This window comes from Alosa alosa, chromosome 5 (assembly GCF_017589495.1).
Source record: "Alosa alosa isolate M-15738 ecotype Scorff River chromosome 5, AALO_Geno_1.1, whole genome shotgun sequence".
In the NCBI taxonomy this organism is placed as follows: domain Eukaryota; kingdom Metazoa; phylum Chordata; class Actinopteri; order Clupeiformes; family Clupeidae; genus Alosa; species Alosa alosa.
In genome coordinates this window covers 10,315,818-10,334,845 of record NC_063193.1, presented here as the reverse complement: position 1 = coordinate 10,334,845, position 19,028 = coordinate 10,315,818, and the positions used below count along the sequence as shown (strand labels likewise).

Below are 19,028 nucleotides of genomic sequence, written 5' to 3'. Positions count from 1 at the left end.
CTATATTGCATTATACTGTACATTCGTTGTACCTCTCATCAAACTGGCATGAACCATTTTAGATAAACCTCAAATAACCCTTGCCCTGTGGATCCTATTTACCCTAAAGTGTGGCAGATTGTAGAACAGGAAATCTGCAAATAGAAACGGCTCGAGTCGGCACAAGTGGTTGGCAAAAGCACTTACAAGAAAAGAAAACTATTGGTGGAAACCCCACTATCCTATACTTAACTTCTTACATTAAGATTACAGTCCCTTTTATGATAAAGGTACAAACTGCAGCAGTCAGTGTAAAAAATGTGTTTTGTAATACATAGTATGATTCCAAGTACTATTCTCTGCATGTAAAGAAGGCAAGCATCAGTATACAAAATGTATTGCTTGCAAAAGCTATAAATATGAAACCATAGTACAAACGTTTCGAGATCCATTACTGGCATCCCCATGATATATCCTCTTTTACCAAGGGAACTAGGACTCTCCTACACTCTGTAATAATAAGCTGTTAAAATACAGAACAAAGTCCAACTGTGTTAGTCAATCCAGAAACTTCCATAAAGAGGGGGATTTATTGTGTTGATCCTTGCTGTAGAGAACACCAGTACAAAAACATCATAACGTTTTACCTGTAAATTTAAACATTAGTGACAAGCCAACAATTGCCTTTATGAATTTGAACACTATAAGACAATCCAACAATTTTGTTTATACATTTAAACACTATAAGACAAACCAGTAATTCGAATTTCTGGTGTAACTGGGGCTGGATTGCTTGCAGTCTCTTCATTAAGTTTCTCCAGATGACTCTTTGTGGTTGCCGAATTAGCGTCTGTTTGTTTGATGACATCATCTGCATCCCTCCAGATGCTACACTGTAAGCACAGATCACTGTGTGGGTGCAAGAAGCGGCAAAATGGCTTTTCCTTACTAAGATGTTCAGAGTTTGTTTCGTTATGATAATGGTGATGGTGGATTAACTGATGGGAGCGTGGCAGCCTAGGACTCAAGTGATAGATCATGTTATGTTCTTAGTCAAAAGATTAAAAAAATATAAGCCTTTTCTGACTGGATGGAGGAGCTAGAAAGTCAACAGTTAAATAGAAACTTAAAAGGATGATCATTTGAAGGGCCATGGTTCCAGTGACTTCTTGAATGTCAAATGCAACTATGAACTTTTAATCAGGGATGGACTGGGATGAAAAAAGGCCCTGGACTTTCTTCCAAATAGGCCCACCATATCATTCATGCGCACACACACATTAGCTGTCTATCATGATACATTGTCACAGTACTATGGCAATGGAAGTACCACATTCAAAATAACCAGTCAGATTTCAGTCAGAAAAATTATGAAAAATCATGATTGATTATTGATTATTATTTTGCCTCGTGCCTTCATTCATATAAGTAGCCTAAACTAACAGGGACATCATACTGTATACCATTATGGTAAATAGAGGTCTATCAATAAATGGCCTTGAGTGTCCATCTTTTTAAGACCAAGGGCTTTTACACACAGTTGCGTTCCGTCAACGCATGCCAGTGGGTGTTCCCGATGGTAGCTATGCAAATGACTTGAAGTATAACCGTAATTTGATTGGCTGGTGCCATCCGTAGATTGGCTTGATTGGCCGGTGCCGTCCGTCGGTGCATCAACAGCTGAACTTCTCAATGCGAGCGATGGGAGCAACGCAATGTAACGGACCCACAATTCAGTTGGGCAAAGGATGACGTAAGCCCATGTAAAGTGAACGGGATGCGTCTCCAGCACTGCAACGCACGCAACTGTATGTATGAGCCATATCAGACATTGCACATACACATGCATCCAAAGCCAACAACTTGGGGTGCGTTTCCCAAAACCATAGTTGCTAACTAAGTTAGCTAACTAAGTTAGCAACTTAGGTCAGGTTGGTGCACAGTACATCTCATCAAGATGTATATGGATCTAAGGGCTGCCAGGTGTTTAAATCAGCTTGGAGTGAGATTTGATGACTGAGAATATACATGCATAGCACGTGGCAAAGACAAATTCAACACACCTAAATAGATGTGGACTAGTGATGGTAAAGTGTACAGGAGCAGAGTTCCATAAAGGTTTGCCACAAATTGTTTGGTCATCAATTGCATATTACATGCAGGAGTCCTATTGCTATTTGCAAGAAAACACATTTTTATAAGCGTTTCAACTATAAAAATACAAATACACAACTGTATATACTAAGTATATACTTTAAGTTTACTCTAGGTGACCTTGCTAGAACAGTGATCAAAAACATACTCCGCTAAACATCCCTACAGCAGTGTGTGTGTGTGTGTGTGTGTGTGTGTGTGTTTTGTACCCAGAAATGCATCTATTTTTTTTTTACATTTTGACATGTCTGCCCTTCCCTGTGCAGCTTGTTTTCTGGGGAAGTGTTAAGATAGTTTAGGCCAGTGGTCTCAACAGAGTCAGACAAGAAGATAATTCAATAATGCGGAAATAAACTGTCTGTTTTGCGCAAGGACAAAAAACAATCTAAAGTGTCATTACCATGGTAACACTTCATAATAACTACACACAATTCATCATTTATTAAGCCTTTGTTACTTATTAGTTGGTTTGTTCATCTTTAGTAATTTCCTGTTCATACATAATTTATCATCAGTAAAGCATTTGTCCACACATTTATAAATGGTTTGTTCATAGTAAATAAGCCTATCCAAAAATATGTTTGTAAGTACATGATTTATACTTAATAAGTAATGAAACAACCACTTATAAATTAAATCATTTTCTTATTATAAACCAGTTGCAAACTATTACAAAATGCTTTGTTCATCATTTTGTAAAGCATTGTTCCTATGTTAATTCTCATAAATAAAATATTTGTACACACAGTTATGAATGGTTTGTTCATAGTAAATAAATAAAATAATTGTTAATACTTATTAAATTATGCAATAATATTTTGTTGATAAAGTAATATTTCCATTATTTAACAGTTGTTACATACACATGCACTAATGATTAGTTAGGGTGAGGATACATATTTTATAAACCACTTCCTAATACTATAATTCATGATTAACTCAGGAGTTACAAGTGGTTAGTTAATGATATTTTGTGAGCTTATCTAAAGTGAGGACTTTCTATGCCTTGCAACACATTTTCAAATGAGTTGTAAAGATTACATTCACATTCATTCATTTAGCAGACAAGCGATGTACACATGTCAATTAAATAGAAGGCCATTGACATAACAGTGAAAGCCAGGAATCGAACCCCCAACTTTTCAGGCTACTGCATGCTAGTCCAGCTCCTTATCCACTACACTACCTTGGCCCGAACAGAAACCCCTACAACTATGCAAGAGTTTCTGTTTTCTTCTACTACACACTGTTAAGCATTTATTAAACATCTGTAAACTATTATTACAGTGCACTGTACTGTTCTTCCTAGGCTTCTTATTACAGTGCATGAAAATGCACTGTACTGTTCTTCCTAGGCTTCTTAATCTTCTTCTTCTAACGTATTTAATGCAGCTTCAACCGTTTAACGTAGAAACTTCATTCTAAGTTAGCTAAGTCACATGGTTAGCATAGTTAGCATGGTAGCATGCTAGTTAGCATAGTTAGCATAACTGCTAAAAATGATTAGCGAAGTTAGCTAAGTCACATGGTTAGCATAGTTAGCATGCTAGCATGTTAGCATGCTAGTTAGCATAACTGCTAAAAATGATTAGCGAAGTTAGCTAAGTCACATGGTTAGCATAATTAACATGTTAGCATGTTAGTTAGCATAGTTAGCATAACTAATAAAAATGATTAGCTAGGTTAGCTAAGTCATATGGTTAGCATAGTTAACATTTTAACATTGTTAGCATGCTAGTTAGCATAGTAACTTGGTTATCATTATTATCTTTGTTAACATAGTTAGCATAACTACTAGCAAACATTGGAGCCATTCCAACTGTTAGTTATCGTCAACTATCTGCCTAAATAATTTAACCATTTAAATGATCAACCTATTTAACTGTTCAGTCATTCCAACTATATTAAACCTTATCTACCAAGCAAATAATTTAACCAAATAAACCCATCATATTTTTGTACACATCTGACTTCTGCTACAAGTACACCGAGTCATGCCACATGCAGAAGTTTTCTGACGATACTGCAATTGTGAGGTGTATCAGGAACGGGCAGGAGGAGGAGTACAGGAGCCTGGTGGAGGACTTTGTGCAATGGTGCAAACTCAATTATCTTCAACTCAACACTTCAAAGACCAAGGAGATGGTGGTGGATTTCCGCAGGTCTAAGCCCACTCTGCTACCAGTCCCCATTGATGGGGTCAATGTGGAGGTGGTAAGCACCTACAAATATCTGGGTCTCCACCTGGACAATAAACTGGACTGGTCAGCCAACACTGATGCACTCTACAAGAAAGGGCAAAGCAGGCTGTACTTCCTGAGGAGGCTGCGGTCCTTCAATGTGTGCAGCAAGCTCCACAGGATGTTCTACCAGTCTGTTGTTGCCAGCGTCCTCTTCTATGCAGTGGTATGCTGGGAAGGAAGCAAAGAAGAAGGATGCGGGGCGAATTGACAGGCTGGTAAAGCTGGCTCTGTAGTGGGAGCTAAACTGGAGTGCATCACTTCAATATTTGACAAAAGGACCCTGAACAAACTGATCAACATCTTGGACAATGAGTGTCACCCACTCCACAGCACTATTGTTAAGCAGAAGAGCCTGATCAGCTGGAGACTTCGCTCACTGCCTTGCACAACAGACAGACTGAGGAAGTCATTTGTCCCTAGGGCCATTGAACTGTTCAATGCTTCACTTAAGGGAAACTGTCTGTCCACTAGCCACTTTTTACCACTGTCTTTCTGCCTCACTGTTTGCGTGCTATATTAGCACATTAGCACATATGCATAACCCCTCCCTCCATGCCACAGCCGAACTGTGGCCACACTTATACCTTTTCTTAAAATAGTTATATATATAGATATATAGACTTATTCTTGCACTGTTGCACTGTTGGACTTACTCATTTGCACTATCACCATGACCACTATCACCATTGCACTATCACCATGACACTCACTCACACAGAGCACCTTACCTTACCTATGCACAGAGAATCACAGGCTCAGTCCCTGCCTCAGTCATTGCAAGCGCCTCTTGATTGATTAATTACCACTATGTGGATACTGTTTTTAGAATTGATTTAGATTAAGTGTTAGTTAGTATAATTTGTATTTTAGTATATTTAGTATATTCTTTATCTTCTACTGTCCTTATTGCTTAGTTGTGTTTTTATATACGTTTAATTACTATTTCTGCTGTTAGTGAATGTGTGTGTGTGTTGTCTGTATGCTACTGAGACCTTGAATTTCCCCTAGGGATCAATAAAGTATCTATCTATCTATCTATCTATCTATTTATTAGGAAGTGGTTTATAAAATATGTATCCTCACCCTAACTAATCATTAGTGCATGTGTATGTAACAACTGTTAAATAATGGAAATATTACTTAATCAAAAACATTATTGCGTTATTTATTAAGTATTAACAATAATGTATAAACATAATTTAGATAGGCTTATTTCAAACTATTTATAACTGTGTGAACAAATGCTTTACTGATGATAAATTATGTATGAACAAGAAATTACTAATGATGAACAAACCATTAACTAATAAGTAAAAAAGGCTTAATAAATCATGAATTGTGTGTAGTTATTATAAAGTGTTACCAAATACTTACAAGTAGTTTATAACTCAAAAACATAAAACATATTGTAAATTCTTAATAAACCATTTACAAGGAATTACTTAATGGTTAGTTATACATTCAGTAGCCATCAGATAACATTAAAATACAAATAAATGAATGGTATCTAATGAGATAAGTAAAGAGTTAACTTACCATTTAGTAATACCGTTTATTAAGCATTTACAAAATGAGTTTTAAGTAACTTATAAACTACTTAATGTATTAATGTTATAGTAAATAGCTAACAAACCATGTATTAACACCTTGTAAATGTTTTGTTAATACACCTTATTAGTGTTATTGAAATGTCTTGTATATGTATGATAATGTGCTATATAAATAAATCTGACTTTGACTTAGATTTTTTGACTTTGAATAACTTCCACGCACACTTCATAAATGTTGGAAAAGCTGAAACATATACTGACGCTCATAAAAGATGACAGTGAGAGTCATTCAAGTTGTTCAAGGAAAAGATGACACAGTGAGAGTGTGCATGCTTATACCCTCACACCCCTTCCTTCCTGCATATGCTAACACACAAAATGCCTCAGCTGCCTAGTGTGTGACTTTGTCATGATCCAGTTATTAAAGCTACACAAAGAATTCCTATTGTCGTCATTTTTCAATGCATTGAATACCCATTAAGCGCTAAGGGGGTACCCAGGTCAGATAAAGCCTGATAATTCCTAAAAGAGTGGTTCACAATAAATACCACCTCAGAAAACCATTGGCTCTCCAAGTACCACCATTATGACCAGCATTAAAAAAACAATAGTGTAGGCCAATTTAACATCAATTTACATATTTTACATTGTGCATACTGTGCCACTGATTTAAACAATACATCTATGACTGTATATAGATCAGAGAGAGAGAGAAGTCCTCTGATAAGATGTCATTTGGTCCCCCTGGCCAGGCACTTGTGAATATTGTGAACTTAAGTATTTCCCATCTTACACTATCCATGCTCACTCCGATCAAAGCAAGATGGAGAAATAGAAGCATATGAACCTTTGTGTTCATGTTTTATTTGTTTATTTATTTATTCGAAAGTTCTTCACAGTAATTACAAACATGGAATAGAAGTAGAAAATAGCAAAATATCAGAAAAGTAGAAAAATATTATTTCAAAAAGGTCTCTGAAGATAAATGGGAACAAATGTAAATGAGTCTATAGACTGTCCCTACATAAGTAAATGTCATTACCCTGTCGTGCAGGTTACATTGTCAACAAGAGTAACAAGTTTAAAATACAAACATTCATGTTCATTACACTAAAGGTCCATCAAGCATGGTTAAAAATGTTTCCATTAGACTAATGTGTCTTTTTCAAGAATATGAAAATCAATGGTGCTTCAAAGCCTCTTCAAACTCTTGTCCCAATGTCCTTTACATCTTATTGAGCAGTGGAGGCAGTTGCGGGGATCTGTGTAGTGTTGACATTGTCCTTACTATTCAAGAAAGTAACAGAAATACAAATCAATCTATTTGCATTATAATAGATAAACATTGACAATTTTGTATAAGTGTAAATTGCTGTACCTGCTCACAAACTTGCTAATGACTTTGTGGATCCACTTGACCTCAGGTGCGATACAAACCGTGTTCTCGTTCTTCAGTGTAATACTGAAAAAAATGAAGGAAAAAAGCATATATTTGAATTGACTGAATTGATTGATTTGATATATTTAACACTCCACTTATAGAATACAAGTACAGTACTATCTACTAGCTCACTTACATTATCTCTGTCTGGCGACAGTAGGCTCCCGGGGACATAATCTCCAGTTTCTTGAAGTGCTTGGGGCTGATGAAGTTATGGGTGGTGCGACGACAGCGGCACCACCTTGGGATATCCCCTGGCAAAGCTATAAAGAGATTATAAAGATTATACTGATGTATAAGATTATAGAGATGATAAAGATGTTATGTACAGGTGATCATATGATTCCAGGGTTTTTGCGTGGCATCTATTTCTTTTAAATCAGGTGTGAAAATGTCTCTGCTAGCAACCATAGAATATATATTGTAAATAAATTATGTAATGGTAATCAAATAATTAAACAATTAAACTAGTCTTAATATTGTCAGAAAGAAGGAGGGATGCAATTATACAAAGTGCTTTGCCATTTACCACATAATTCAGTTGCTAAGTTAGAGAAGACAGAGGTTAAATGTTGCTAAGTTGTCTAGAGCAGACAGAGGTTAAATGCCTTACCGAGTGTTAGAGTCAGGCCGCAGAGCACAAGAGCGGCCAGCAGCACGTGGGATTGGAGGGCCATCTCTGTTGGTTAATTAGCTTGGACGGGAGCTGTGCTGGTTGGGCTGCGTGTGCTGTGGTGTCCCCTTGATGATGCACTAGCTGGAGAATGCCCTTTAGGGTGCAGCCTCATGGTTTATAAACACTACAAAGAGGGAAGTGAATCTGACTCATCTGAACTCAGTCTGATATCTTGGGGGGGGGGGTGTGGGGGTGGGTTATTATTTTTTTTTAATTAACTGCAGAAGAGCCATGTGCTGAATATTTAAATTCCCTATTAATTCCCTGCACAGATTCGTGTTAGGTTTAAATTATATTATGATATAGGATCGCTGAATAAAAAAAAACTAGTTGCAATAAGTTGGATCAAGAACTTATAGAATTAATTTATCATTTTACTTCTATAGTATTTTCATGTTCTATAAAATACTATAGACTATAACTAGACTATAACATTGGTCCTTTGGTAAGCCATGTGTGTGAACAGCTGAGTGAAACCTTTTGGGGGCATTCTCATTTGGGGCACCATGACTGCTTTCACTTTGGACATGCTGAAGGGAGAGTTATGTTTTTTTGTGTGTGTGCAAATGCAACTGGAAGGTAATGGGAAATTACAGGTTTCTGCACCCTGCTATACTTAAATAATGCCTATGAAATACAAGACTTTGGTCAATATTGCACAACACAGGTGATTAGTGTGGTTAGAAGCAAACAAATATTCATTCCAAAGACTCATTAGAGGTTTTGTGATGGTAATGATGTAATGTATGTGATATAGCCGACTGCTCCAGCACCAGATAGAAAAAGTACTGATAGATCTGACTGGCGGTTTTATCAATGGAACCACCCAACATGCTGTATTTAAAGAAGTTATTTGTGATTTTGTATCTGGTAAATGGCAGGATGGTGCAATTCTGTGCACGGGATTTACACATTTTAATTTCCCACATCCCTCTGCACGCACACACACACACACACACATACACACACCAGGGTTTCCGTTGTCAGGTAATTACCGGACATTGGCCGGAAAAAAAATTAAATGTCCGAAAAAATTAAATCTCTCCGGTCAAATTGTCCGATTGAAATGAATAATCCCGGCCCCCTAACGCAATCTGAGAATAAGCCTTATTTAACGCAATTTGAGAATAAGACTTAATATGTAAACCTATATTATATGTCCTCTGGCTATGTTTTTAAATGAACAGGCTCTACCGTTTGAAAAGTCAGCTATTAAACAACACATAGCCTTTGCTGCATATCAAATAGGAAGCGCACGCTTAAAACGTCCATGTTAAACAACGAACAAATGAGTGAGGCGGTTCAAACATGGCCAGGCCCAGGCAGACTAGCCGTAAAAGTTTTTTTCAGAGGCCAGACGCGATGGACGATAAATTGGTAACGTCTGAACCCTCAGATATCCGGTCAACTCCACCACCACCAGATAAAAAGCAGAAGTGTCGGGCGTAGCCTATCTGTCGGAATCAGTGACATTGGAAGTGGAGTTGCGGGGGGTGCGGCCGCTCCAAGACACTGTCATTCTCCGTGTACACTGGACATGCAAAGTGTTCTTTACCCAAAGCATACAGTAGGCCTATGCGTTCTCTGTCGACGAGACGAGATTCATTTCTGGCACAATTAAACAGTATCATTGAACCGCGGCCGAAAGAAAAAGAAACTAAACATCCCAGAATAGGAAACATTTCTTAATTTATTGTTATCAAATAAAGAGTCATAGCATTAGTGGGTAGTGGTGTGAGCGCTCATTCTTGTGTGTGCGCATACGTGGAGACAACGTAGCAGCAACAAACAAAAACAATGAACGAAGCGGACTCTTGCTGTCCATGAAAAGATGGCTAGATCTTGTTTAAGTTAGGCTAATGAACATGTTGCATTCTATACAGCCTGATTATGTCATTCCTTAAGCTACATAGCCTGTCTCCAGTTTTCCTCAATTTGACTAATTAAGAAGCGATAGCCTAGGATATTTGACCGGCATATCATCAAAATGTCCGGAAAACGAAACCTCGGCACCATTTTTTTCTAGCGGAAACTCTTGACACACACACAATCTTTTCTTGATTTTCAGAAAAGATTGACATCTTACAGGCACACCTCAGATATCCTATAGGGAAATGTATTTCTCGACAATGTTTTTTTTTAGTCTCTTATTCAGATATCACCTGTTTCTCCTGAACCTTAGGAGAAATAAAGACCAATAAGAATAGATTGCAAAGAAAAAATAACATTAAATTTAACTTAAATTTTGCTTGGGGCTGAGACAAGGGGAGGACTATTTTTCTGATGATTAAATTAAGAAATATGAGGAAATGGTCAAAATCTCATGTTGATCTATAAAGCTTAGAAATAAAAAAAAATTCTAAGAGAAAAAGATGCTCCTTTCCCATGGGATAGTAGCATTGTCAACTTATATTTCAGTGAATGACAGCTTAGGAGCAATAATATTTAAGTGAACCAATACGTTTCTATGGGCTATGGGATCTTGCCAATGTTAGAGTTATTTAATTACTCTGTGCACAAGCATAATAACAATTGAACATGTAATTTAGAGGGTTAAGATTCTATGGTCTGTATGCTCTGTTCTAGGGGCATTGTCAAAAGCACAAAACATTTGCACACAGACACACACACACAGATCCACACCCACACCCACACACACACAGACACAGACACACACACACATGCTTACAAAACAAGTAGAGGAGATTCTGCTTTCATGTTCGAAGAAGCAGAAAGAAACAGAAACGTGCTTCTTTGTAAATGCCTCTACTTTCATTGTAAAGGCCAAAGAAGTACAACAGTGTGCATATTGGCTTCCTGTGTTGCAAACTTCATTTCTGAACAAAGGTGCAGGAGGGACAAAGGGCCATCACTCTCCAACAGTTAACTTCAATCAACTTGTGTACTAACATACTAATAAGATGGCATGCTCCTCTCGTTTCTCGGCACACGATGAAACCTTATTTCATATTTCATGAAATTGTAAGGGGTTTGCAGTCATCAGCATGTGGAGGAGACATTTCATAAATTTGTTATGATATTTAAATAACTACATGTATTTATGTTTGAGTTCATTTGCATTCTCTTTGTGGAGCACTATTTCCTATGTATGAGAGTCCCTTTACCTTAAAATTCCCTCTTGACCCATCACATGTAAAACCTAATTAAGCAATCCTTTAAATCTCTGAATACACCAATACATGGTTGATATTCCATTAAAAAGCAGTTACCATAGTGTCGACACACAAGCCTAAAAGTATAGACTCATGATACAGTATAGACTACTGTATGACCTTGTATGTCTGGCAAGAGGTTGCATCTACAGCAGTTGAATGTACTGTAGCCTACAGTGATTGCAACTGCTACTGATTGCACTAAATTTGGATTACAGTACATCAGACTGTCACTTGCCTTTACATATGGTTATATCAGTGTTAGACATTGTTCTATTCATCTATTTTTCTTAACAGTTTTAGCGTTTCTGTGTGAGCTTTCCCCACCTAACGATGATTGTATCTTGCTAAACACTTTGTGTAAAGCACCATCTGCTGGTCTTTCACTATCATCAGAACATGATGTCAAGTATATTGATGAAAACAATCATTATATATTAAGTAATGAAACAGTTGTTCAAGCTTTAATGTCATTGTCCTCATATTTATTATCACAGTTTCATGCAACATATGGCTATATCTGTTGTACAGTCACACACTCTCTGACTGGTCCAACCATGATCTGATCTTCATCCACATCAATGCCAGTAATATGCGGTTAGTCTTTATGTGTGTGTGTGTGTGTGTGTGTGTGTGTGTGTGTGTTTGTGTGTGTGTCTGCACATGTTCATACCTACATGCATGTGTGTGCTTGATTGATTTGTGTGTGTGTGTGTGTGTGTGTGTGTGTGTTTGTGTTTGTGTGTGTGTGTGTATGTTTGTGTGTGTGTGTGTGTGTGTGTGTCACATGTGCATACCTACATGCATGTGTGTGCTTGTTTGAGGACATCTCTGTGTGTAGATCACCACTGCAGGATGCAGAGTATCCATCTACTGTGTGGCTCCTCTTGCTTCATTGCAGACTTACTTTCCCATATGTATCCACTAGGTGGCGCCATTGTAACACATTAAGTAACAATTCCTGAAGATACTGTAAGGACTGACATTACATGTCATCAGTAACTCTCAATGACAGCTTTAACTCTAAATATCCACTTTGATGTCCTAATGTTAGTCCATGTAGAACAGCTTGTCTGATTTCTTTACCTCTAAATGTCGGACGTTCACTGCTGCTGGATTCCTGGTTGTGTGCAGCTGTACTCACAACCCTCTGTAGGGCTTCGCGCTCTTGTTTTTAGCTGTTCTCATACCAGGCTGCTGTTCCCCCTGATACTCCAAGGTATCTTAAAATCCCAGAGGTGACTAAATCCCTGAGTTGATAAAAAAAAAAACTGCTGTGCTGTATTTACGAGGGAGCAACTGTGCACTTAGACCAGGGGTGGGCAAACTTTTTGGCTCAAGGGCCGCACAACAACTTTTTAAATGGTCAGTAGTGGGAACTACTGTTGCCTTCAAAGTTTCTTATAAGAAGGAGATATCAATTATCAACAATGACAAGCGAGCTGGAACCTGCAGCTCTCTCTCCCTCTTGTGAGTGCAGACGCGTCCCCAATTAAATGGATCGCATATAATGTTCACGTTAGACCTGCTGCAAAGGAGATAACTAAGAGTTAACTTAATTTAACATGATGTTGTCTCTATTTAACATGATGTTTTGACATTGACATAATGTTCTCTAAGGAGAGTGAAAAGCAGTTTAAAGCTAACCAACGTCGTCTCTATCGCAGGAAAAAAATAGCGAGCAGCCTGATAACCAAATGAAATGCTCGGTGGGCCAGGTGAAAGTGCTTGGCGGGCCGGATCCGGCCCGCAGTTTGCCCACCCCTGACTTAGACCATATCAGGTCCTCAGAGACTTACACAACATAAGAACTCACAAACCTGTCCTGTCCTGAAGGAGGAGACACGGGTGATACAATATTGAAGAGAACTCCCTGATTTGACAGAATAAATACAGGCATGCTTGCCACTGTTTGACAGATTCACCTCCTCACTCTGATACAACAGCTGAGAAAGCAGACAGACCATCACCTATCTCAACAATGAAGTCAGCAGCTCTCCTCACACTTCTGGCTGTCCTGCTCTTCGTAGATGTGAGAGGTAAGGGCTCCAGTCATCTGCTGACCAAGGTGCTACAGTGACCTCCACTATTATGGCACAAATATTCCTTTTTTTCAGGATATATTTGCATTTTTCCTCATTGTTTTCATTGTGAGATTACAATAGGTCACCATTAGAGTTGTATACTTGTTTTTAGTCAGCTTTACCAGGGGTGCTAATAATTTTGGAGGGCACTGTAATTTCTGAAATAGTGGTCACTGGGAGAGTGATGCTACATCACTGTTGTCTCAGCTGAACATCCTGTGATATTTAGTGGTCATGTTTATTTCCAGGGGAACAGATGGAAAAATGCAAGTGCCAGGGTGCAGGGGCCAAAGCCATCCGCCCAAACCGCATTGAGAGGCGTTAACCCCTTCCTCGGCATGCCCCAATCTGAAAATCATTTAAGCATGTTACAATGACATGTGCTATAACTGCATACCTTATGGAGTTTAGTGGTGGTCTGTATCTGAAGTTTACATCTACTTGTGTCCTCATTGTCACTTTGAAGGATAATGGAGGACAAAAGTGCCTGAATCCAGAGAGCAGTTTTGCCAAGAATTTCATCAAGAAAGCCATCAAAAGGAGATAAAATACTTTTCCCCATTATAAGTTTGACTTGAAGAGTAAAATCAACCAAATTCAAAAGAAAAATGAATTGAAATTACATTTAAAATACATATATTATATAATATACTGTATTCTATCATAATATTATATACAATATATATTTCTTACAGCCAGTAGCGTTTTTTGGCACGGGCGAAGTGGGCCCGGGGGTGGCATCTTGCCGAGGACGCCATGAGCGCTCACAAAAAACAAAAATCCATTGGATCTTTTTCTGATTCTAGAGGTAGCTAATATTGAAAATACACTTTCTCTACCCAAGATGATACCATGGAAACTCCTGTTCTATAACATGGTGCTATCTCAGAGTACTTTTATGTTTAATTTTTTTCATATTATATGTGGGATGTGTGTTCCTCTCCAATGCCTGTTTGGTGACATGTTGTTTAACATGTTTATTAAGATATCTATACTGAAAGGGGAGATAATTTATACCATGTTGAACTGACACATCTTAATGACTATTTTGTTGTAAATATAAAGAAGGAAATAAAACTTTAAAAAAAGATCCATAAATGTGTCTGTTATACTGACAGGGTATACTCAAGGTTTTAGCTTATCAGAAGTGACTTGGTTTTTTAATCCCCATGCTACTAAATGTAAATATATCTGCTAATAATGATCTTCAGTAAACCACTTAAGACCCCAAAACCAGAGACAAGCATGTTGCCCCACAGAGAGAAAAGATATACAGTGAGAAAGAATAACACAAACACATCAGTATTTCTGTCATATATTTGTCCAAATTGGATTAGATTAGACTCAACTTCATTGCCATTGTGCAGAGTACAAGTACAAAGACAATGAAATGCAGTTTGTGTCAAACCAGAAGTGCAAAAAAGTAGAAAAGTGCAATGTGATATACAAAGTATAGACAGGAAAAGAAATATAGTGCAGTGTAGACATTAGTATACAGTTGGTTTACAGAAGGTGGTTTAGAGTAGCATAAATGAAATATAAATATGTGTAGTGTATTAGCAGTTACCTTATAAGAGCAGAATAAATATGGCTATGTAATATGAACAATGTATGAACAAAATGTACAGATATGTGCAATGTAGTGGCAGTACCATTATAGTAGTAGTAAGAACAATATAGATAGTTGGTTAGATGTCACCGGGATGCAGAGCTAGAGTTCAGTAGGGTGACAGCCGCAGGAAAGAAGCTTCCTCTGAACCGACTGATACCTACCTGTAATGTGCGGGGTGAACAGTCTGTGGTTGGGATGAGAACAGTCTTTGATAATGCTGTGCACCTTACGCAAGCATTGCTTGCCCTGGATGGCCTTGATGGAGGGGAGTGAGGAACCGTTGATCCGTTGAGCAGTTTTCACCAGTGCTTTCCGGTTGTGGGCAAAGCAGTTGCCATACCAAACTGTGACACAGTTGGCGAGGATGCTCTTGAGTATAAGTATAAGTATATATACTTTTTTGATCCCGTGAGGGAAATTTGGTCTCTGCATTTAACCCAATCGGTGAATTAGTGAAACACACTCAGCACACAGTGAACACAGTGAGGTGAAGCACACACTAATCCCGGCGCAGTGAGCTGCCTGCTTCAACGGCGGCGCTCGGAGAGCAGTGAGGGGTTAGGTGCCTTGCTCAAGGGCACTTCAGCCGCGGCCCACTGGTCGGGGCTCTTGATGGCGCAGCGGTAAAAGTTCACCAGGATCTGAGGAGACAGATGGACCTTCTTTAGTCTCCTCAGAAAGAAGAGATGCTGGTGAGCCTTTTTGATCAGGGTATAGGTGTCGAGGATCCAAGAGAGGCCCTTAGAGATGTGGACACCCAGAAACTTGAAGCTGGTGACACGCTCCACCTTAATCTCTGAATGAGGGTGTGTGTGCTAGCTCTTGAATTTCCCCTTGGGGATCAATAAAGTATCAATCTATCTATCTATCTATATATCTCTCTATCTATCTATCTTTCTTTAGACTTCCTGAAGTCCACAATGAGCTCTTTGGTCTTCTTGGTGTTGAGAGCCAGGTTGTTATCAGTGCACCACGATGTTAGGTGCTGGACCTCCTCCCTGTAGGCCGTCTTATTGTTTTTGCTGATGAGACCAATCACTGTAGTGTCATCTACAAACTTGACAATATACAGGTGCGCAGTCGTATAGGTGAAGAGGGAGTAGAGGAGAGGGCTCAGCACACATCCCTGTGGTACGCTGGTGTTCAGGTTGATGGTTGAGGCGGTGTGGTTATCTAACCTAACAGACTGAAGTCTGTTGGTTAGGAAGTTCAGAATCCAGTTATAGAGGGAGGTATTTATGCCCAGTTCACTGAGTTTGGATATCAGTTTGGAGGGGATGATGGTGTTGAATGCAGAGCTGAAGTCAATGAACAGCATTCAAATGATAGTCTATATTGGATTCTGTGGAGATTAAACTTCTAAAATGTTGTAGCTATAATGAGATATTAAGTGGTTACCGCTGAATGCTCTCTTTTGTAGTCTCGCTCAAAAAGCAGCAATATCATAAATTAAACTCATTAAAATAATGGTAACACTTTACTTGACAGTATCGACAAAAGAGTGACATGACACTGTCGTGAACACATGACACTGTCATGACACATGAAACCTTTAGAACACCTAAACCTAACCTCTAACCCTAAACCTAACCCCAACCCTGACTCTAACCCTAGCCCTAATCCTAAACCTAACCCTAATCCTAACCTTAACTTGTTACAGTTTTTCTCAGTCGCTTTGGTGCTTTTCTCACATCACTATTAACATTTGCACAGCAGTTTCAAAACAATTAGTGCAAACTGCAAAACCTAGTGGATGACCTGCAAAAGCACGTCACTTGCTCAAAATGGATAGTCCATTCCTCAAAAGCAGGTATTCATGTCAATGAAACTGTCAGTGTCATCAAAATGAGAAGTCTTGACACCATCGTTTATGAACAAGATAGTCAAATGGCTTTGTCATGTTTTCATTATGACAGTTCTCTCAGTGTTTTCCAATGCAAAAAAAGGTCAGAACTCGGTGACACTACCTGAACATGCTCAAGACAGCACTATACAGTACTTGTACAGCCATTTGAAAACTACAGTAAAGTTACACATTGCTGTAGTTAGGTGAGTAAGTGAGTACAAGACACTGAATACGTACATTTTTACTGTATGCTCTTTGCAATTCTACAGCATTGTGACAGAATTTGATAACTAGATAACAATTTTATATGTAATGACTCAAGCAATGAAATGAAGACTATTAGTTTTATTGGGAACGACTAGTCAGCATTCATAAGTATAGTTCATTTTGACTGACATGACATAAGCAAATGATAATGTTAAAAAACAGCAGAGAATTGTATGAAAGCAACTGATACATGTCCAAAAGTATTTGCAATTTGTTCAGAGGAAGGAGAAATTGCTACTATGATGTGTACAAATGACTAAATGTTGTGGAGGTTGAACTAATAGTTATGAGAATTTTCCTTCTGATCTGAAAAAAGCACCAAAGCGACTGAGAAAAACTTTATTACAAAATCCGAATGTCACTCAATAACATAAGCGTTATGTCATAAATGTTTATGACTTGTTTTTGACACGTTCATGACAGTGTCAGGTCACTTTTATGTGTAACCATAATTTCTTCTATGCAAAGAAATCCCTCTTTATTTTTTTCTCACATTTGTAGAAATTTGTTTTAATGTTAGTCTTCTTTGCCAAGGTAATCCATCCATCTCATAGGTGTGACATGAAAAGATGATGATTATAAAACCTGATTATTGCACAGATGGGACTGGTCACAGTAAGAAAAAAGCCACCCTGAAATGTACATTATCTTGAAGAAAGACCTTTGTAAGGCACTGAACTAGTTTCTCATATGGCAGTATGGGAACAGCCTCCTTTACCACATGAAATTTCCTCCGTCAACATCAGTCTTTAAAACTGCCCTTGTTGACTCACTGTTGTTGAGTTAATGTATTTTGTATTACTATATTTTGCAGTCACTCAAGTGCCATTGCAATCCTGCCAGTTTTGAAAAAGGAGACAGAATGTGGAGCGATCACTGGAGACATTAATAAGCAGCGGTATGTTTTGTTTTGTCAGTCAAGTCAGGGCAAGCCGCTTTTGAAAAAAAAAAAAAAGGTCAACTGTTTGATAGGTATGCAGGGTGAGGGCACAAACTGCATTCGTGGGATGCTGAAATATTCCCCAATGGAAGATGGAAGATAGATAGATAGATAGATAGATCTATTTCGACCTCTCTCTGACCGTCACCACGGTCTTACTGCGAATGATGCCATCCTGGCACCTGTCTCGAGACCTGAATATCAACAAAATGTGACATGACTGACCGGAGGCAGGTCCACAGCATATAGTGCATCCGGTAACCTGCCTCATCCTTTTGCCTTTCTCGCCTCGTTCTTTGAGACCGCTGAAAGTATAACGTTACTTCTTTTTGGAAAACTTAATCCGACCGTTGGCGTGCAGGTGCCTAAGTGCCCCTGAGGATTGGTATACGACTGTTTTCCTAATTTATCAGGCCCTACGGTTGCTGGCTGATTGGATACGCGCTGAAGTGTCTCTTTTTTTTTAGGGCAGGTTGTATACCGACTGTGTTTTCTAACTGGGTCTGTTTGACTACAGGTAGGCTGCACGGTCTAGGCTTTGTGTCGTAATTTGCTAGCCTGATTGCTGCATTATTTCCGTTGAAAATACCGTTCAATAAGAGAACACCGCTGTTGATGTTTGTTTGGCGTGTGCTAGCTACGGTAAGATAAGTGTCTCTTTTTTTTCTCTCTGTTCAGTGCATCTATAAGCTTGTTCAGCAGATAGTCCTGTTGTAGGCTATTGGTTGGGCTAGTTTGTTTTGCTAACGTTACCTATATAGGTAGGCTACAATAGCTTTTCTGCAATAGCTTCTCTGTGTGATACTTTCACAACCCCTGTTCTCAGGTGATGTTGTCATAAGTTCACTACATGTTCACAGGTTGTGTTTACAAGTTTGGTGCATTTCGTTTATTATTCTGAAAATAAATTGCTACATATTTCCTTTGTCTGTTGGACAGGTTGGCAATTGCCTATTGAATTTGATCTGCCCGTTTTACTGCTGTTCGCGGTAGCTTGGATTTTTGTGAACTGAACTATCCTCATAGCCCACTCCTGCTGGCCTCAGTACAGCAGGTTAGGGTC

The 19,028-nt window shown here is 38.6% G+C and overlaps 2 protein-coding genes across 2 annotated transcripts; one reads left to right on the top strand and one right to left on the bottom strand.

Moving 5' to 3' along the window:
- Nucleotides 1-6,842: 6,842 nt before the first annotated feature.
- LOC125295046 (interleukin-8) lies at nucleotides 6,843-8,108 on the bottom strand. The gene is made up of 4 exons (XM_048244181.1): nucleotides 7,981-8,108; nucleotides 7,504-7,630; nucleotides 7,305-7,388; nucleotides 6,843-7,213 (listed from the first exon to the last, which is right to left on the bottom strand). Exons 1-4 carry the CDS (start codon nucleotides 8,042-8,044, stop codon nucleotides 7,159-7,161), a joined length of 330 nt encoding a protein of 109 aa, XP_048100138.1. The 5' UTR covers nucleotides 8,045-8,108; the 3' UTR covers nucleotides 6,843-7,158.
- A 5,041-nt stretch (nucleotides 8,109-13,149) lies between these two features.
- Nucleotides 13,150-13,847, top strand: LOC125294564 (C-X-C motif chemokine 11-6-like). The gene is made up of 2 exons (XM_048243412.1): nucleotides 13,150-13,292; nucleotides 13,712-13,847. The coding sequence occupies exons 1-2, from the start codon at nucleotides 13,198-13,200 to the stop codon at nucleotides 13,845-13,847; spliced, it is 231 nt and encodes a 76-aa protein (XP_048099369.1). The 5' UTR covers nucleotides 13,150-13,197.
- The last annotated feature ends 5,181 nt before the right edge of the window (nucleotides 13,848-19,028 follow it).